The following is a 20,869-nucleotide window of genomic DNA, read 5'->3' as shown; positions in this document are numbered from 1 at the left end:
AAGGGAATAATTTGGAAAGTACAATAAATTCAGGGATTAAATAGGAATAATATGCCTAGGCAAATTCCATGGGGATTGACTTGGGAAACTGAAGATGTTTTGCCAGTAATCCTGCAATGAATGCAATAGTGCAAGAATAATCATCCAGTTGGCATTTTAAAATGGGAGAGAAGGGAAACTTGGTTGCTCCACTCACATGGAATGTATCTTTCACAAACTAATATCCTTATTCCCCACCCATCCCTCATTTTGGGAAACAAGTGGCATCTACACATGATACTGAACCAAAATAGAACAGAACTGGAAAAATGAGGTCAATTCTTTCTAGACAGAACAAAAATGCTGAGACTGGTTTACTTGGGTAGAAATAGGGAACTCCACCTACATGACTAAGCAGATTTTCTCCATTAAAATGACTTAAGAGTTTGGCAAAAATCAAAGCTAATTTTTAAAGCTTGATTATTGGAAGTTTGGGGGATGCTGCTCTGAAAGAGAAGCTCCATGTGTGCAATTGAAGAGACATTCTATGTAACCAAATATACCCTCAGTCTCCTTATCCTGCACAGTTTAGTGCAAATAGGTCCTAAAAAACAATTGACTACTTTTAATCGTGAATCATGACAAGTGTAAAGATGCTCCCCCAAATAAGCTAACCTTTATTTATTTACTTAATTGTAGTATATTACTGCAGGAATATGTTGACACAAAAGCAACAGCTAAACACAGCTATGTCAGAAGCAACTGATGTGACAGACTTGGTAACACACTGAAAGAGGAAGCATCTGTAGAGGGGTTAATAAGCTGCTGTGTTGGGAAAAAATAATGGTTAAAAAGCAAGGCATATGTGCTGGAGGCTTCTTAAAACTTGGACGCAGTATTATATATTGCAACAAGACTTCTCTGAAAAGCCAGGAACCATTTGCAAAAACTTTTTGGAGCTTAGTAGGGAATTAAGGGCCAAGGTCAAATCTACTCAGTTCTCCAGTGCTAACTAAGAGTTAAAAGGGCAGTAACAGGGCTCTATTTTCTGTTTGAAGCATACTGAGGAAAGAAAATCTGGTAAGAAGCTTAACAGTCAGCATGAAAATTTAATTCTGAGCTGCTCCTGAGTTTCTGAGACTAAAGAAGTTTGTCAGGTGAAGGGAATATGGTTTTGTGCAGGGTTTAATACCGACATGCAAACAATAGGTAAGTTCTGATGGATTGTTAACTGGGGCCTTGTTTCCAGCAGTGCTTGAATATTGGATAGCACAGGGTATGTTACAACTGAAGATTCCTGGAGAATCTGTCAGAGGGAAGCACTGAATAGAACGTGGAAGGTGTTCAAGAGCAGGGAGCTGCTCCTACCCTTAATGTCAGATCTTATTGAGCTGTTCAGATTCTCTGTTCCTTTTCATTATTAGAAAAGAGAGGATCTAAAAAATTTCTTGTGCCCTTTGCCTCCAAATTTTGGTGAAATCTGGATTCAAACTGGATCTCAGTGTGTTAGTCATTTAGGAACATTTGGATTGCTAATGTACTGATTATGCCTTTTTTTACCACTTGGTGTCACCTTTTCTAGGCACAAGAAGCATAAAAGCCAGACACGGGTTGCAGAATTCCCGTTGAGGAGGTGGCTCACAGTCCAAGTTGTACGTGCAGGGCCGCTGCTCTGATAGATTACAGTGAGGGGAGGAACGGGGGTGTGGTGTCCACAGTCCCCCTGGAGTGACTCCTGCAGCACTGACATACAGGGCTGTGGTGGCACCCTTGGTGCTTTGTGGAAGCAAGTGATCATGTCAGGAATAAAGTGAAAAGTTGGGACATCAGACTGAGTTTTATGTCTCTGGAGACATACATATTTGGGGTGAATGGATGGTAAAGTATGAAGGCAAGAGAGGGAAAACTTTGTGTGTTAATCCAGAATGTACTCTTTAAATAAAAAAAACCCAACAAACAAACCCACATTTTTCCCTGGAATAATGAGTGCTTCTTATTGGAGTAGGTTTTAAAAATCTCACTTGTCACTCTAACTTTTATTACACTAGCTTTTTACTTGAGTTGTGTAATTACTGAATAGCTAATTTAAAAATTACCATGTGATCTCATTGGGAAATTATTTCTCTGTTCAAAGGAAGGTGGGTTTTCAATTAAACCTCTTTTAATGAAATATATTTTTTTAATTTAACCATGTCAGTACTTTGCTACTTAAATATTTCTTGAAGTAATAAGGTAGAAAACTTAAAAGTAGAATAAAATGCATCAGGGAGTATAAATGAGATCTGGAACTGTAAAGCTTCTTTGTGTTCATATTAATAACTTCATTGCTATTTTAAACAAGACACAAAAAAATACACTTAAATGTAATTAGGGGCAATAACATACTCAGAGTAGTGCTAGTGAATGTTCTGGAAGTTACTGTCTCAATAATAGTGACCAAAGGAAGCTGTAGAGTGTAAAAAAATAATGCTTCCATGCTATTAATGTTTTTGATTTTGATTAGGGATATGGATTTATTGAGGTTCTATATTTTTATTGAAATGAGATCCTGCCTAGCTGTCTGAAGAAATGAGGCAGTAGGTTCATCTCTCTTGAAGAATAAGTAATGGAAATGAGTAGGGGATGGAGGAGAGGAAGGGAAACATCAACAAAGGAGCCAGGGGAAGTCAGGAGCAGAAACATTTCAAGCTTCCTACAGAAGCCAGTCACTGAAATATGTCACTAATAGGGTGCAGATTTTGACAAGATGAGAACAGGCACAATCCCTGCAATTGGACATATGAGACAGGGCCTGGCTGTGAAACCCTGGAGGCAGTCAATGTGGCTGCATGTTTATAACCAGCTACTAGTAGAAGCCATCCCTGAGGGAAATCTTGCTGTGAACTTGGCTAATTCAGGTACAGTTAGAGGCTGAGGACTTACAGGGAAAGATGTTCTTCCTGGGTCCTTTTGGGGGGATGCTGAAAGAGGCTCTGTGGGTTGAATGAGAGCCTGAGCGGGAAGAAGCAGAAGGATCTCACTGGTGGGAAGATTTCTCATTATATGTTGCAAGGAAGAGATCTGCAGCACATCTTTATGCCCTGAGCTTTACTAAAAGCTCAGCTGTAGAGCACTGGAGGGCACTCAACATCAAATAAGGGAAGGCAGCTCTCTGTGGCAGTTTGTAAGGGACTGACTGGGTGTAGACCATGAGGGAGCATATGCCATGGTGAGTAACACCACACCTAAGGGTTGTGGAAAAATTTTCAACTGGCCAGTTCCTGCTTCTGTCTTGTCCAGCAGGTTGCTCTTTTCCTGTCATTCTCAAACATGAACACCCAGATAAACATAAACTATAGAAAGCATGGTTAGTTGTATGTGGATAAATTCTGTGTAATTAGAAGATTATTCAGTTGACTCTTGGGTCTGATAATGTGTATTACAAGGTTCTGAAACTGTGTGGCAATGACTACTAACCTGCAAGATAATCAGCTTTACAAAACTGAACCAAGAGAGTAATCTATCACAGCTGTTTATTCTCACTTCATGCAGAAACTTCGTCCTGAGTTGCCACATAACTAGTGATCCAAGTTAAGCTTATAATCACATTCTTATCATTACATACCTCTCAGCAGCAGCCTTCTCACACTGGAAAGCTGAGTCTGCTAGAAATAGCTAAGCTGTTTGCTGCCATATCCATCATACATACACTTAGGAAGTCCTCTACAGTTGTTCATTATAAGTAATGGCAGTAATTTTATTATCTGTATTGCTGTTAGGGCTGACAGAAAAGTAGCAGAACAGTATCAGCCTTTATTCACTTAAGTGAAGAAGAATGTGGTTTTAAAGCAGGCTTATTACAGTGTGCACTATTACACATTCACTTGTACAAGGAGAGGACATAAATACTGTGTGAGGAAACTATGTGAGTGTATTTATCCACTTGAAATCGTTGGATACCTTTTTCAGATGTCAGGGAGCAAAGTGGAACAGGGGAATAGGGAGCATTAGGAGGAACATGCTTGCAGAAACTTGCTTAGAGGAAGGAGCCAGGGAGCTTATGTGCACAGGAAAAGCCTTCCCTTTCTCACATCCATTCCCTGTGTGTCTGTCTCCACAAACAGAAAAAAACCTCTTCGAAACAGGATCTGTGAGCCCCGTGACTCTGGTTACTCAGCATTGTTGGATGATAACATACTGCAGCTAGGAAACAAGTGCTTCAGGCTTCCAGAACTCGTGTAGTCAGGGGTCACTCTTTTGCCATTTAAGGCACTTGTTTGCATTTCTGTGGGTGTCTCTTCTCCCCTCCTTCCCTCCCCCCATATTCAGAATAAACCAAGAATCTCTTTAAGTAATGAAGTATGATTTATAGCATCATTCTGTGGTTTATGACAAGCAACTACATGGTCTAGTTTAATAAATGCTATGCTGTAACTATAGGCTTTCCTTTTCCCATTAGCTCTTCCCTTTTCTGAGCCCAACACTGAATGAAGCTGAGGAAGCAGAGCGCCACGGGGAAGGGAAGTAATGATGACAACTCTGGAATGTTTTTAAATCTACTCCCACGAGCTCTCATGCTTTTGATTGCCGTTGTAAGATTCCTTCTCCATACAAAGCTTATGCATCAGCAGAAAACGCTTTAAGCATTTATTGCTCAGTATGAAGTAAACAGGGTTCAGGAGGGGGGAATTCTGGTATTTTTCTTCCCTCTGTAAAAAGAGGAATTAAAGAACAAAAATAAACCCCCATAAACCACACTCACACATTCACGGGAGTCTTAAACCATACACAGATGGTATCTATAGCACAGCAGGGATGAAAAATACAAAATACAATTGTGTACATACAGATTGTTAGATTGGGATATTAACTTTGTAAGGTATTTCTTCTCATGAATACAACAGGTATCTTCTTTTAAGGCATGTATGAAGTGTTGAGATCCATAGTCAATTAGTTCCAAGTACAAGATCTTTTTTTTTTCCTATTCTCTTAATTCTGTGTGTGTTTTGTGTATGCTGATCACTAGCATTAGCAGTCCCTATAGCAGGCCCTATAATGCCTTGGTGCCACAAGCACAAGTACAGGCAGCACTGTGGGAATGGAAGGAGAAGCTGTGAATGCAAACCCTGACTAACTGCTCGTGTAAGTGGCCAGCAGAAATGTGACTCAGGACTCTTCAAAACCTCCAGTTTGTGAACTGTGGCTTCTCCTAGTTTTATCCTTACAGGTGCCCTGCTAGTCTACTTTACACACTTGTTAGATTGTGGCAGCTTGCCCACACTGCTGTCACAAAGTAAGTTTCCTAAATATGTATTTAAGTTAGTTCTGGAATGAATACTGTACATTGTTTTGAAAAGGAAAAGAAAGACTTATGTTTCCAGTCACCTTTATTTCACTAGAAAAGTATAAATTACCATCATAAATACAGGTATCACCAGTATAAAAATTAGATTTTCATTTATAAAATAAATACTAAAAGTCAAAGCAACAGGTATCTCCAAATCCCATCACCAAGATGATTTGAATCTATACCACAGAAAACATTCACCAACTGTCTAATTAAAAATGATGCTCAAAATGCAGTAAATACTGCTACCTATTTAGTGCTTGCTGAAGTGAGTTACTACTGACTCAAATCCTGCCAAGCATTTGTTCTAACACCTACTTGGAACTATCAGGTTCCCCTGTCTGTATAACTCTAGGTGTAGTGTAATTGGATATACATTCCAGATAAATAGCAAATACCTGCTTCAATAGTGTTTCTTACAAGTTGCCAGTGTAGTAGTTTCAGTTTGTTTACCTTTATCTACATCCAAAGATAAACAGACTAAGTTAATTTTATCCAGGAAATGCAGAAGTAATAGTAGTAATTTTGTCACATCTGACCTAACAGATTATTTCACCAGTTAATATTGTTAAAAGACAGATAAATACAGGGTTTGTTTCATAGAAACAGAAAAATGTTCCTTTTAGTTAGGTCAAGGACACCTATTTTTCAAAAGTAGTGTTTTTTCCCCTCACAAGTACCGTAAATCTTCTGGCTCAATAAGGCCATACTGATCAAGTCAAACATACCTCTAGTTCAGAATCCTGTTTCAGACAGGACAATAGAAGGGGCTTGGGAACAGTCCAGGAGCAATCCCTCTGCAAAGAGACCTTGACAGTTTAGAGACGGGCAATCACCACTTGTGTGAAGTTCTGCAAGGGAGTGTTGGATTCGGCACCTGGGATGGGACATCCCTGGGCGTACGGGCGGACTGGGGAACGAGAGGCTGGAGGGCAGTGCCACATAAAGGGACCTGGGGGTCCTGGTCAATGGCACATTTAACATGAGTCAGCCATGCCCTGGCAGCCACGAGGGACATCCCTGTCCTGGGGGGCAGCAGGCACAGCATGGCCAGCCTGGCAAAGGAGGGGATTGTCCCGCTCTGCTCTGCACTTGGGCAGCCTCACCTCGAGTGCTGGGGGCAGTTTTGCGTGCCACAATATAAGAAAGACATTGAGCTATTAGAGACGGTCCAAAGGAGGGCAACAAGGATGGTGAAGGGCCTTGAGTGGAGGCTGCATGAGGAGTGGCTGAGGTCACTTGGTCTGTTCAGCCTGGAGAAGAGGAGACTGAGGGGAGACATTGTGGTCTTCAACTACCAAAGGAAGCAGAGGGTCAGGTACCAATCTCTTCACTCTCATGACCAGTGACAGGACTCAAAAAAACCAGTATGACACTGAGTCAGGGGAGGTTTCGGTTGGGTATCAGGAAAATGGTTTTCCCCCAGAGGGTGTTTGGGCACTGGAACAGGCTCCCCAGGGAAGTGGTCACAGCACCAGCCTGGCAGAGGTCAAGAAGAGTTTGGACAACGCTCTCAGGCACACGGTGTGACTGTTGGGGATGGTGCTGTGCAGGGCCAGGATGATCTTGATGATCTTGATTGAGTCGAGTTGGGTCTCTTCCAACTCAGCATATTCTATGATTCTGTGATTGTAACAGGTCACCAGAATGCTCTTCCAGCCTTTGGCCACTGATGACACAGAGCTTCCTGATATGTGGATTTTTCTTCTGGACTGTCTAGTGGAGTTTGTAATCCACGTAAAGTTTGGGCTTCAGAATTCCTGTTTCAGAGAGCCTAAAAGGCTCCACCCAATTACCCAATTTAGTTTTTTTTGTTGCTGGGTTTTTTTTGCTTTGGTACTGCCACTAGTGTCTGCAATATTTTTTCCTCAGACACCATTAAGCAGCTCCTTTTCTCTCACAGCTCTTGCTTTCTTTGCTTTCTTGCGTTTACACAGAACCACTGATAGGACAATGGCAAGAGTGATAACAGCAACTGCTATCACTGCTATGATGATAAAGACTTCTGTTCCATACTCTGTAGGGGAAAAAAAAATCCAAGATTCAGCTATAAGAACCCACAATGCCACAGTGCCACAAACTCTAAGCAGTCGTTCCTCTGAATGAAAAAATGCTTTCAGTGTTTTACAGTCTCACAGAAGTGGAATCACCACTTCAATGTGAACTGAATACATTTTAACATGAATTAATTGAACTGAGGTAAAGCTTTATTTCACCTGGTTCATTCTAGGTTTTATCTACTTAGTTAGTGTGCTAAAGTACCATGCTAATACCATAAGAATAAGTCAAACCATTCCCCTGCCTGTACATTATTTCTGTCCAAGTGAAAATCTATTCTAGGTTATAAGCTAGAAAACACCAAGTGAAGAGTTTTATATTTAAATTGTAATAAAATTGTAATTTATCACTTTTGTGTAAGTTTTCTGGATAAGGAAGTGTCATGGGTCTTTTTCCTTATTTTAGGTCTATTAACAAACTTCTTTATATTCTTTCAAGTTTGGTGCCTGCTTTGCTTTTCACCTAATTCTTATCTCACAGAAGGTAAACAGTAATGAGCATTTTGGACCAAACCACTACAGAAAGCTAATTTGAGTTCATTTGCCATTTTAGAAGAGCTTTTCTAGAGTGCAAATATTCTTACCTGTGGAGAAGAAAGATACAGTACAGCAGTGTGATATTATTTAAATAATATTGATGACTTTATATTGAAGAAAGTGTTATCCAAATGGCTAATCTGAAATGGCTGGCTGATTGACCTATACTTGCTAACTTATTTACCAGTAAAGAAGTCAATCTTCCAACCTCTGACTTTGTAACAGGAAAGAAAGTCTTACTCTCATCATCTGCTTTTGGCATAACTAAAGGTCAGTTCATACAACAAGTAAATGGATATGCAGGTTTCCAGCACTTCTATGTTTTAGAGCTAATCCTTCAAGCACTTACTATAGCACCTGCTATTGGAAGGATCTGAGAAAAACAATGGGAAAGCAAAATGAAGCCGAAGGCTAGTGATGAGATCTGAATCCTCAGACACCAGTCATCAACTCAGACAATTTAACCGAAACAGTTGGGCAAAACCCAAAAACCAGCTCCAACTAACTATGGATGGTGGACTCTTACTTAGTGTGAGTTCCTCCCATGCGTTTCCATGTTCCAACTGTGTATTCTAAGTTACATAGCAAATAGTTTACTTCACAGCAGGCATCACAATGAGAAGATGTGGGGTTTTTATGAGAGCACTAAAGGCTGGTGACAAACGCCACCCGATGCTCACCGTCCAGGATGCTCGTTCCTACACTGGTACAGAGCACCGTGCTCTCCTGGCCGTTCCGGTTTTCTCTGCGGGAGGGAATGACTCCCTGCACATAGAAGCAATAGTTCTTTCCGCTGTCAACGCTTACTTCAAACGTACGGCTTTTTGTTGTTACATCTTTCTGCAAAGGAAAAACGTATTTCAAGTGTCAGCTCTTAAGGTAGCGCAGAAATTGTGTAACTGTACAGAATATAACAATTATTACAGAATAAAAACTAGTTACACCTTACCTTTCCAGAACTTTGATCTTTCCAGTAATAGAGTTTGTATTCCAGGTCATGCTGGAAGATATCCTGAATACTTTGAAAGCTTCCATTAGGAAATAGATATGGTGTAAGTGGATCTTTGAACACGACATTCAGTTTGGAACCTTTTTGTGAATAATCCTTTATCTCTGGTTTTCCAATAACAGCTAAACAAAGATTTTTAGAATTAAAAAACTGATATCATCTTTTATACATGACTCTTTTTCCTTCCTCCCTCCATTACCTTCCCTCCTCAAAACTATGGTAAGTATGCAAAGCCAAAGTAATACAGTGAAGACAAGTATCTTCACCCAGAACATAATGTTAACGAAATGGTCTACTCACTGCAGAGAGAAACAAATGGTAACTAAAACCTTACACCCTCCCCTACAACAGGGAAAGCTTTATACCTGAATATCTTCTCTCCAGTATCAGCATGGCTACTGTAAAAATCTACAGAAAAACCCTTTAAGCTCAATCTAAACCTTGTCTAAATCAACAGAAATAATACTGAAAATAAATTTATAGTAAGATTTAATTGGCAATCCTACTTACTCTGACTATAAGGTGTAAATTTTTCAGAGATTGCAAAAGGTGGCTCTTCAAAGTTATCCATCTCCATGGGCATTACAGACAATATGTGTGCTGTATAGGTCTCCTTTACATTCCTGAGCACATCAGTAACATCACACTCTGTTTCTGACGTCAGTATGCATTTTCTCTTTACGTCAGATGTCCGTCTGAAAAGAGCAAGAAAGAAGTGTCAATACTTTCAAACCAGACACTTACACGTTTAGATATGCTGAAAAACATTTTTCTCCTCAAACTGTATAGATTTCCCTCATCCAGTAGAACAGTCTTACAGGTATTAGGCTGAAAAGGAGAAGAGAAGACCTCAAAAGCCACTGTCCTGTACAGCTGTATTTCACAATTCAAAGCAGAATCAAGTAAATCAAGTATGATCTATATTAACTACAGATATATGCTATAGGACACATATATGAATCCAAAATTCAGTCTTTTACATGAACTGAATAGAAACCTTAACTCATTCTGATTTTGTATTTTTCCGCAGTTGCAGAATGTATTTTAAAAAATATAAGATGCATAAATCACTTTGAAGGTGCTATGCTTGATGCATTTGTAAACTATTGCCTTAAGAAACATCAGTTGTTACGGGAAGCTCTACTGACACTGATTGTTTAATGTGACAACAAAGCCTCCATATATATGTCATTTGGTTTGGCACCTATGCAAATGCCACTAAGCACCAGACAGTAATAGCAAATTTCAATGCAGAATCACAATTTTAAAATATTGACACGACTCATGCAGTTCTCTTGATTTTTAAGTGATAGAAAGCAGGTCCATTTACTTGTGAAATAGCAATGAGACTATGAAAAAAGTGTTAATTTCTCATTTTACTCCCTCACAAGAAGGAATGAAAAAAGATTAGCTATTACTCCTTCATCTTTTCCCTCTTTTTGCTGGTGAATTAAGGAGAAGAAAAATTGGGTGATCTCAGCTGGAAGAGCGAGTGCTGACTGTTTGAATATTAACAAATAGGTTTTCCTCAAAGTAGATCAAGTTTCATTTTTCAGAGTCACCTGAACTCCCTTCTCACTTCACCAGATTTCTTATGTCACAGATAGTTGGGGACAGTGCCACAAGAGATGCACTGAAAAGGGACAGAGGTCTGATCTTTGCGATGGAACAAATGTGCTCTGTAAATGTACATACACAAGAAAGCAAACATTTAAGCACAATTCCTCTGGAACAGCAAGTTCAGTCAAAAGAGGTGCCTCTGCTGCAGAACTACACCTGATTCTATACTGAATCTTGGGCAAACAGATTTCAATTTTTTGCAAGCAAAATGTCTGGAAAGAAACTCCAAATTCAAAAATTTAATAAAATTTGTTCTACTAAGCGTGTGCTTTTAAGTCCATTAATCTAATCACTCTCTTAAAGAATGAAAGAGCACATTAAGCCATTACACTGGTATTTCATCTGTTAGTCATGAGAAAACACTCATTTTTATGCCACGTTTAGAGTCAGTAGAGACTACAGTACCACTTTTCCATTCATATGTAGGAAGTTTGATGATGCATTTTCCCTTTAGGGCATGTTTAATAATGCTCTATGTATTAAAATGGGAGCTAAAACCAGCACAGATTTATTACTGAACTTCATAGAAGGTTTAGTGCAGTTCTGAAAGAGGCATTAGACACTTTACATAAGTTGGCTACGTTTTATGTCCACAATATCTTACAGGTTACATAAAACATGATGACAGAGGAAGTCTGAACAGAGGTAGATGAACAAAGCCCAACAAGACAGAATAATTAATTACTGTGATTCACCGACCAGAATAAAATGCAGACTCATTTATTAGACACCTCCCAAGACTGAAGACACAAGTCCAGACACCTTGAAAGACATAAAAAGGTGCAGTTCTGTCTAATATGTGGTATTTCAGATTGAGCATCAACTCTTTCAAAGTATTCTGGCTGGGTCTCTCCAGCAGCACCAAACCCCAGAACTGAAATACTGATCTAAAGTTCAACTCTCCATTTCTGAAGTGGGCAAAACCAGAAGTCTGAACCAGATATTTTTATAGTTGGACACTAAGAAGTATTAACAGCTGGGTTGGCAATTTTCCTAAATCCTAACATTTGGGCACTTTTCCTCAGAAATATTCCAACATGCTCTCTTTTAATTTTCTTCACTTGCCATTAATGAACAGATCTCGGTGTTATCTACTTACCCGTGTATTTCTACAGTATAGAAGTAGCCTGATGGTTTTGGTTGCCACTGTAGTATAGTTTTAAAATTGATTGAAGACCAAGTTATATTGACTGCTGTTGGCAGTTCTTCATAGCCTTTAAATACAGAAAAGAAAAGGGTGCCATCAGTCATGTTATATATAAATCCTGTTTCCCTGCAGTCACTGTTTAGTTAAATGAAGCAGTTGCCATTTATTGCAACTTGGAAACGTTTTTTCTGGGGAAAAGGCTCAGTCCTGCCCTTACTAAAGGACTGCTTGTCTTAGTAAAGGAATCTCTTCTGCCAGAAGTGAAAAATAAGAAGAAAATTGTTTTCTGTCTTGTAACTCCGAAATTGATGAGTTAATTTGGAGTTCTGTTTAATACTTTCTTTTTGATCCAAGACGTCTGCAGAAGATACAAAAGCTTGAAGATACACATGAGAATGTGCAAGCACTGAACAAATGCGGCGCAGTTCAAAATCATCCCTAGCTGTATCTGCTGCAGAAAGCGTTAGCTCCTACATTCCCATTTACATATTTTAGGAAGATAAAGTCTTTTTAAAAATCAGTGGTTACCTACACACCTACTACATCTGAGCGGGGCCACCCCAGGATGAGCTCGTGTCTCCCTCAAGCAGACGGGAAGCCAGCGACAGCTGCTTCGGGGAAATGCCTGGGACGAAGCCGGATGGGAAAACCCCTCGCACCCTTGTAACCTCTGGAAAACCCTCACCCGCTTGCCTTCTCTACCTCTTCGACAAGCTCAGAGCTGGGAACAAGGGGAGGAAATCTTGCGGCTTCACTGCAACTGCAGCCCCGAAGCCGCCCCCGCTCCCCAGCGCGGCCGCAGGCAGTGGGGAACCCACAGCAGCACCCAGCTCCTGGCGGCCCGGGCGGCGGAGCGCTGCAGGAGCAGGGTCGGCTCGGAGCCGGGACCCGCCACGGCCCGAGGGCGAGTGTCGCTGTCCCCTTCCCGCCAGCGCGGGGCAGCTCTCCTCAGGCTCCCTCAAAGACAGCCTGTCCGGAGGCTCCGAGGGGCCGATCCGAGGGGCCGATCCCTGCCATCCCGCCCGTCCCGCGGGCCGTCACTCACCGGCGGCGGCCAGGCACCACAGCAGCGCGCTGAGCAGCAGCGCCCGTGGCGGGGCGGGGGCGCGCAGCATCCTGGGCGGCGTGAGGGAGCTGCGGCAGGCGGCCGCCGCCGGGCTATAAGGAGCGCGGCAGCGAGAGGCGGGACTGAGGCCTCGCCCGCGGGGCCGCCCAGCGGGGGCGAGGGCACGGAGCGCGGCGGAAGCGGTCGGGCACCGCCGGGTTGAGCAAGCACAGCGGGGGATCTTCGAGGAAAGTGAGGGGAGGGGCGCCGAGGGCCCGGCGTGTCCTGCGGGCTCCGGGCGCGGCACCGCGTCACCCGGCAGAGGCCCACTTGGACGTGAGGGCACACCTGGACGTGCCTGCGGTCCGTGTCCCCCTGCCTGTTTGGTGTCACCAGGCACTTGTTCCACCCCTCCCTTCTCCTCTTGAAATACTGGTGAAACTAGACACCGCTGGATAACCAGCTTCATCCACTGCAAACCTTTAGCTGGCTGTCGAGGGGCACCGCAGCTCGGATGTGGCTGCTCTGTGAGGCAGCCGGTCATGCAGAAGTGATGTTGGATTCATCAACTTTGATCTTGTACATTCTGAGGGGCTAAATATGCCAGTCCTTGCCTCACCACACAGGACACTGGACACAGCTGCTCAGCCAGATCACATCCTCTGTTCCCTCCGTGCGTACATGAACCCTGTCAAGGTTCACCGGTCCCACTAGACAGAAAGTAAGTTTCAGGTGTTCAGGGCTTAGTACCTCACCTCTCCTATAAACCAGGGACTGTTAACCCTTTTCCTATAAGGTCACACTGGAAAGGTATGCCATTTTCAGAGGAACGGGGAATCTGTTTCTGACAGAAGGTTTTCCGCATCTCAACCTCTGTGCCAGGCTCCTGGGCTGTGTGGGGCTGTCACGGTGACCCCTTAAACCTTTACCCAGGGGTTGCATGTTGTGGTTCTGTGTAATATTTAAGCTCTAGAGGGAGCTGTGTTCGCAGGAGTTCAGGACTGCCACAGGAAGGTGGGAAACAGACCATGCAGTAGAACCTGTGTCATAATTCAAGGGGACCCACACATTTACAGTCTTAGGCTGATTCTTCTTTTTATTTTGATGCTGATTTGGTACAATTTACGTGGAACATATAGGTAAGAGAAGAAGACTAATGGGGAAGTTTCATATTTAATTACCTTTAATTTTCATGATTGACGCATACTTGTCTGCAAGCAATCAGTTTTCTCTCATAATGCAAAATAAATGCATATGGAACAAACTACAATATCCATGTCAATCAGAGTCTGCATCGGAATTCATACAGTATGCTCTAAGGTGCACCTAAATCCATGATTCTTAAGTTACTGTCATACTTTCATTAAAATCCAGCCATACACCTTCTCATTTTCCTGCTTTGTTTTTGATCAAATTTCAGTACTGTCTCTGTGTAGCTGTATGGCAACATTACATCAGCCAAAAACATTGCATGCTTTTATCTTGGTGTAGAATACAGATCTTGTGTGTCTAGCTTTTCAAGATGGTGACCTTAGAAGATCACAGTTGATTTTCAAAGGACTTTAAAAAGAAAAACAGTGCTCACATGTTTAAAGAAATAAATGCTTATATAAAACTTTAAAATCACCTTTAGGCTTTAATTCCACTTAATTTCATGTAGTTCAGTCACAGAAGATGAAAAGTGGGTCAGAGGTGGTTTCCAGTTTTTATGCAGGCAATCTCAGGACCCCCTTCTCCTGCCCATTCCTTCGTACTCACATGTCTTCTGTCAAGAGCTCCTACACTTGAGATAGGTGAGGAACCATCCAGACCTTGTCCAGACTAACCAGTGTGATCACAGCTACCTTATTCCAGTTTCCAGCAAGATATTTCAGTGTTCACTAACACTGGGCTTTTAGATGTCCTTCTTGCTCCAGCGTGAGAGAAGGAGGCCACCGGTTTGCCAGAGTAAACTCTTTAAACCAGCTTGCCTACCAGCTGAGGGGAGCTGTGTGGTTGGAGGAAGTAGGATAACTTTACCAAGCTAGCCATTCTGAGGGAAGGAAGTTGAGGGCAAAATTTGAAAGATGGGGGAAAAGACAGAATGCAAGGGGTCAGTGCAGCTAGATCAGGTTGGTGCGATGGAAAAGGGAGAAGCACTGAGGCGAGGAGCTGCTGCTGCCACCTCTGCTCTTCTTTCTCTTCTTTGACCAAAAGCGGATTTGACTACAGAATGAGAACTGCTCAGCACTGCCTGGCTCCAGGCATCAACCAGCATGGGAGAGGAGAGGAACTTCACACAGCCTGACATGGGCTGATGTCTCTGAAGTCTGCTCAGCAGCCAGAGACTTAACTGTGACATTCTGGTCACATTTCCTGCCCACTTTATGGTATCTCAACAGCTCATTTAACACAGAAAAATTGTGCCCTATTTCAAACATATGTTGCTACATGCAGGAGAGCCTTCTGCTGACGTAGAGCTCTGGCAATTTGTCTAGAAACTTAGTATTTGGCTCCCATGGTGGAATGCCAAAACGTAGGCATCATCTCTTTACATGTCTCTAACCGATTTAGTCATCCTGTGCTCATTTTACAATCAGCTGAGAAAAATTTCATTCCTAAGGTGAAGTACATATTTTCCTAGTATAGGCATCTAAAGCAAGTCAAATGAATCTATTTCAGTGTTGAAATAAATGGAACATTTCTATTGATGGAGACCAGGATCTCGCTGTGACTTTTTAGAATACATGAGAGACATGCAAGAGCATAAACCCAGCTGCAAACTTCAGTTTAGACGACCTCTTCCACTCTGTGACATCTTAACTCTAGTGAACTGGATGGAATCACAGTTGCTCCCCATTTGGAAGGTTTGCCAGAATGCAAGCAGATTCTACAGATTTTCTTTCCTTGATATGTATGATATGGGACCAATTGAGAAAAGTGAGGAGAAAATCAAAACTAAATCTATGAAACTCTTTTTCTTTTTTTTTTATAAGGAGGTGCATGTATTTATTTTTACTGTATAACCTGCCAAGTCTCTAAACTGGTTTGCTTAGAGAGAGCTACAAATAATTCTTTGCTTAGCAAAGCAATTGCCACATCATGTTTTCTGTACAGTCATATATAATTGTTGAAGGGGAATGCCTCAGGTGACATCAGTGACAGATTGGTTTCTTTACGCTGATGGTTTTGCAAGACTGTAAGTAAAATTTTGTAATAGTTATTAATGTTTTGAAATTTTGTAGTGCTATAAGCATTCATCACTCCGTGCTAGCATAAAAGTCAGCAATATTGTCATGCCCAATAGTGTAAAATTCATGTGTGAGCAAGATTTGAAATCACTGAGAGCTTTTTCCACAATGAAATTTCACCTGATATTTATCTTGAACTTAAATCTTTGTTTAATTTGTCTAAGTGACCCATATGATTGGGTAAATAATGTAATTATACAATTAATTATATTTCATTAGAAACCGCAGAAATTTAGGTAACAACCTCTGACTTAGTACCTGCTTCCATAAATATCTTAGTATTTCTCTTGCAGAGCTGCTTTATCAAATCCTGTGTTATAAATGCATCCACAGACTCACAAATACCACTGAGAAACAATATTTGTAATTAAGAGGACTTGTATAATGTTGTAAAATTAGTTACTAAGTTCCCTTTTTGATGCACAGAAACTTAATTAGTACAGTTTCCCTGTGGTAAGCAAAGTCATTAAACTAGTGTAATGGAGTGAGGAATCAACTTTTATATCTAAAAGTAGCTGTGTTTATTCCTGAAATCTCCATACCAGTGAAAGTCCCAGTATCATGAATTCCTTGTGAACCGCTGATTTTCTTATTATCTAAACTATCATACATTATTCTGTGATTCTAAAGCTACCATGTGATTTTATAAAATCACATGTAGCTTAACAGAAAATAATAAAGTTTCACTGGGATAGAACTAGTTTAAAATTTAAATCCAGTTCTGACATTAATGGATCTTCCTTTCACTTGATGAAAACAACTAATGAGTAAACAAAATAGACATAAAAATTGAAATTAGCAGAAGAGGTTTCTTACAGGGGAGTCAGAGGTAAAATATTTATTTCTTGTTGATAGTAGAAATCCTGAAGCAAATACTTGTATGTTTTTCTGAAATTCTGCTTTAAAAATTCGTGTTGTTTCCACATTGGTCATACACACATCTCCTCATTTATCATAAGAATACTTTAAAAAGAGACACTAGCACAGGAACAAATCTTGGAGGAGTTTTTGAATCTGGAGGGGCTCTGGGATCCTGTGTGGAAATGATGCCTGCTTGGGAGGCAGGGCAGGCATCCCAGGGAGGGAGGCTTTGAGCCTTTTCCACTCTGAAAATTCTTGTCAACATTGTTTTGGCGTTACCTCCAAGTTCCTGTTTCTTACTCGCAGAATGATGTGTGATATGTTTACTACCCTTTTCAAAATCTTGTTTTGCAGCACTATTTCATGAAAAATAATTTGACCAACATATTTGTGTGCATTTTATTTCTGTGATCTTCAGTGATGTCTTGGGGTAAGTAAGATTGTGTAAATGAAAATCTAAACTACGCTTTGGTTGATTTGGTGCGTGGAAGACTTCAGAAAGCGAGTGACTACAGCAGTAGCACAGCTGTGTTGTGAGGAGTGCCCGGGTGCTGCTGTAGTGCTTGAACAGCTGTGTGTGTTTACTAGTGATGCTCTCCTGCTAGAGGACAAGCAATTACAAAAGTAGTGATAAATGTCTCTGGAGCACAACAGAAACTATGGAGATAGAGACATTAATTGTATCAGTTTCTTCTGTTTGGCTTTTGTTTGTCCAAACCAAAGTGTTCCAAGGTTGAATCTGTTGTCACTGTGATGCTGTCCGTCTTCCCTTTATTCCAGGTGTTCCGTCCCAGTTGTGAAGTTGCCTCTTGGAGTATTTAGTTCACCCTGTTATATCTTAATGACATAAATTAATCCTGTGGTTCCTATACATCTCCCTCACAAGATTTATTTTTCCCAAGTGTTGTTAGGCACAAGCGCAACTACCAGACCTTATTTATTCAGGTTTTCTTCTCGTGCCTGAGTTTGTGAGGAGGAGACCTAACTGAAAAAAAAAACCTAAAAGCAACATAAATATTAAGTGACAATAAAACTTGTTTAAAAGGAGGAAATACATTCAGAGTAGCCTCTTTTTTTTCATATTGAATTCAGTCTCAGCTCATAACTCTTTAAATTTCGGGACCGAAATAAATCCATTTTACTAGACAGTTATTTATAACTGTTAGTAAATCTTATTCCCCTTTCTCACAGATTGTTAAAAAATACTGACTTATTAATATTAGATGAGGCATAAATAACTTCTCAGTGAAGGTAGTGCTAGTCAATTTCAGTGTTCTTTAAAAATATTTGGTATCAGCATGCTTTGAAGGTTAAGCAATTACGTGAGTAAGGTAAACAAAGCTTCAATTTGAACAAATGTGGTCCCTAGACTGTCATTAAACCTATTCTTAGGCACTGTGACAGAGAAAAAGGTAAACAGCATTCCATTTGACTTTGCTATTGTAATGTTTAATCTTCTCGGAAAATGACTTTCTCTTTTGGAGTAATTTGATACAACAAAACCCCCATTCTATACTAACCAGCAAAATTAAACTGAGTTTCTTTAATATCCTGTGTCTTTGTTCTTTGACATTACATTACTTTTTTGATGCTGCCTTTTTTGCTGGGGTGGGAGTGAGTACAGTAAAGATAATTTAAAAATGGATCCGATTAGCTATAGGAGAATAATTCTGGATTTGATAATCGGATATAAACAGCCTGTTATGCCAGTAGAACACTATTCAAATGCTACATTAATTATCTATTTAACTTGACATAATTGCTCACAGCTTACTGAATAATTAAATATCACTGTAAAGTGACATTTAAAAAAAATGATAAAACAATGTAGAAAAGACATAATATCTTCTCAAATTAGTATACTTGTGCCCCTAGTGTCAGACTTGAAATTTTATTTTCAAGGAACAAAGCAAATATCAAAATACATAAAAGGCTAATGCAGAGTGATTTGAGCTGAGTTCATCATCATGACAAGAAAGAGTGAATTTTACTTCACTAAAATGTGAAGTATTTTACTGTGAGATAAAGGGGGATTTGATTCTTACTGTTCTTTGATGCCAGCTAGTATTGATAAAATACTGGCAGAGACCATATCACTTACTAGATATTTTCTGCTGCTTTGGGTTTTAAAAGGAAGTTTTTTCTAGGGACCTAAATGAACTCCTCAAGTTTGCTACAACACATGAAAGGTTGTGGGGAAAAGAGCAAACCTTGTCAACTCAAATTGTAGAAGTCAGTGTAAACACCTTAAAATTTTAGCCCTGACAAAAAAAATACATGCAAAGGGAGGGATATTACTGCTACGAATTAGTTTTTTTTCTGTCTGGTATAGAGGGAATGAAACATCTTAGATCTGATTTAAGGACAAGGTCTGAAGGAGTTTTCTTAAGTATCTCTACACTATTCTTTACAGACATACTCATTCTCTGTCTTTGAATGCAAGAACAATTTTAACTCAGCCAGTTTAAGGACAAGATGATTACAGCATAAACTGGTGCTAACTAAGGCATTACACCCCTGCTTATGAGCAATCCTGTAGCAGCCAGCACCCAAATGCATTCTTTCACCATATCGGGGCTCACGGAGTGCGCTTCTAGTGACTGCGTGAATTGATTTAGGAGTTAGTAAAGACGGGCTGGGGAGAAATGTCCAGTAACCAGTACTGAGCTAGAAAAGCTGTGTGGTTTGCAGCAAAGGGCTGAATGTTGAACCCTGAAAGTCTCAAGGATTTTAAAACAACTGTGTCATTATATTTTGTGTTTTAATGTGTTAAGAGTCAAGTTAGGGTCTCCAGCAAAGCCTGAATGCTGGCATTCCAAACCATTGACTTTGAACATGTAGCTGTTTGATTAGCAGTGCTTAGAGCTTTGGGAGGGTAATTGAAAAGAATGTAAAGTTCATAGAGGAAATATGTTCTTATGTTGAGTGTTTTCCCTAGAACAAAGAAAAAAATATAAACATTTTAATTAAATTAATTAAAAATTAATAACATTGATCAGTTATGATCAGAATGTGTACTTTCAGCTTATTTTATTAACAGCTATATAGTCTAGGATTTTAAGCTTGAAAAACTGATTTTATTTTAGTCCAGTTATCTTGTTCTTTCCCCATGATATTTAACTTCAAAATAACATCAGACCAGTTTTTGTTTCCTGGTATCTGCCTCCATCATCGAAACTACTCTGACTCCTGCTGATACCCACAGGAATGTCTTGGTCCATGTGTCTCTTCCCCCCACCTCCTCATTTGGTTCCTTCTGATTTAAACGGTGTGGTTGGTATCTGATTGGTACAACAGTTATTAGAATAGAAGGAAAAGTACCTTTCAAATGAAGAGTAAATACTCCTCAGCAATCTAAGACATCCAGAAAGTCCAAGTCATCCTCCTGTAAGATTCCAGTTACAAACTTAGGCTCCTCAGTGCTTTGGTGAAGCAGTAGTAAGGAGTTTGGTTGCTGGTGGCAGGTACCCAGGTTAGTGTAAACTCTGAAGCACTAAAGGGTCTTATAAACTCAGAGCTAACTTGCATTTAGACAAAAATTAGAACTATGCACTTTTAAAATAGGATAATGTAGCACAAGACATAAGAAAAATGAAAGTTCTTGTTAAATAAAGTTCTCTACTCATTCTTTCCTACAAAACACAGTCCTGTCCTCTAGGTTTGCACTTTTCCCCGCAATCTTTCATGGGTTGCATTAAACTTGAAGAGTTCATTTAGGTCCCTCGAAAAAATTATTTTTAAAATCAGTTGGGGAATTGGCTTTATATTAATTTCCTGATCTTCTCAGCAGTTTTCAATTCTCTTTTTTTACTGCAGGCTCCTCCTTGTTATGCCTCTCATTCATTCTTTTTCTTCTTCTCTTTTTAGCAGAACATAACGTACAAGACACAAAAAGGACTGGTAGACTTGTATGTCTCCTTTTCTAATTTCTCTGGAAACCAATAAGGTTAGTGTTCAAAAAGTATGCAAAGCAAGTATAGTCTTTGCCTGTTAATCAGTGCAATTGTTATCACTTTGTCTTTTGCCAAAGGGACACAAGAAGGAGAAATAAATAGAAC

General features: G+C 40.3%; 1 protein-coding gene across 1 annotated transcript; it reads right to left on the bottom strand.

Moving 5' to 3' along the window:
* Positions 1-5,246: 5,246 nt before the first annotated feature.
* F3 (coagulation factor III, tissue factor) lies at positions 5,247-13,189 on the bottom strand (the record flags this gene model as incomplete). Its single annotated transcript, XM_082286890.1, is given in 9 exon segments — positions 5,247-7,322; positions 8,580-8,739; positions 8,849-9,030; positions 9,419-9,603; positions 11,628-11,742; positions 12,721-12,877; positions 12,879-12,932; positions 12,934-12,972; positions 12,974-13,189. Coding segments are annotated over 9 exon segments (1,257 nt in total). The 3' UTR covers positions 5,247-7,173.
* Positions 13,190-20,869: the final 7,680 nt, after the last annotated feature.

The sequence above is a fragment of the Coloeus monedula genome (assembly GCF_965178545.1).
Source record: "Coloeus monedula genome assembly, chromosome: 9".
In the NCBI taxonomy this organism is placed as follows: domain Eukaryota; kingdom Metazoa; phylum Chordata; class Aves; order Passeriformes; family Corvidae; genus Coloeus; species Coloeus monedula.
This window is presented reverse-complemented; position numbering and strand designations above follow the sequence as displayed.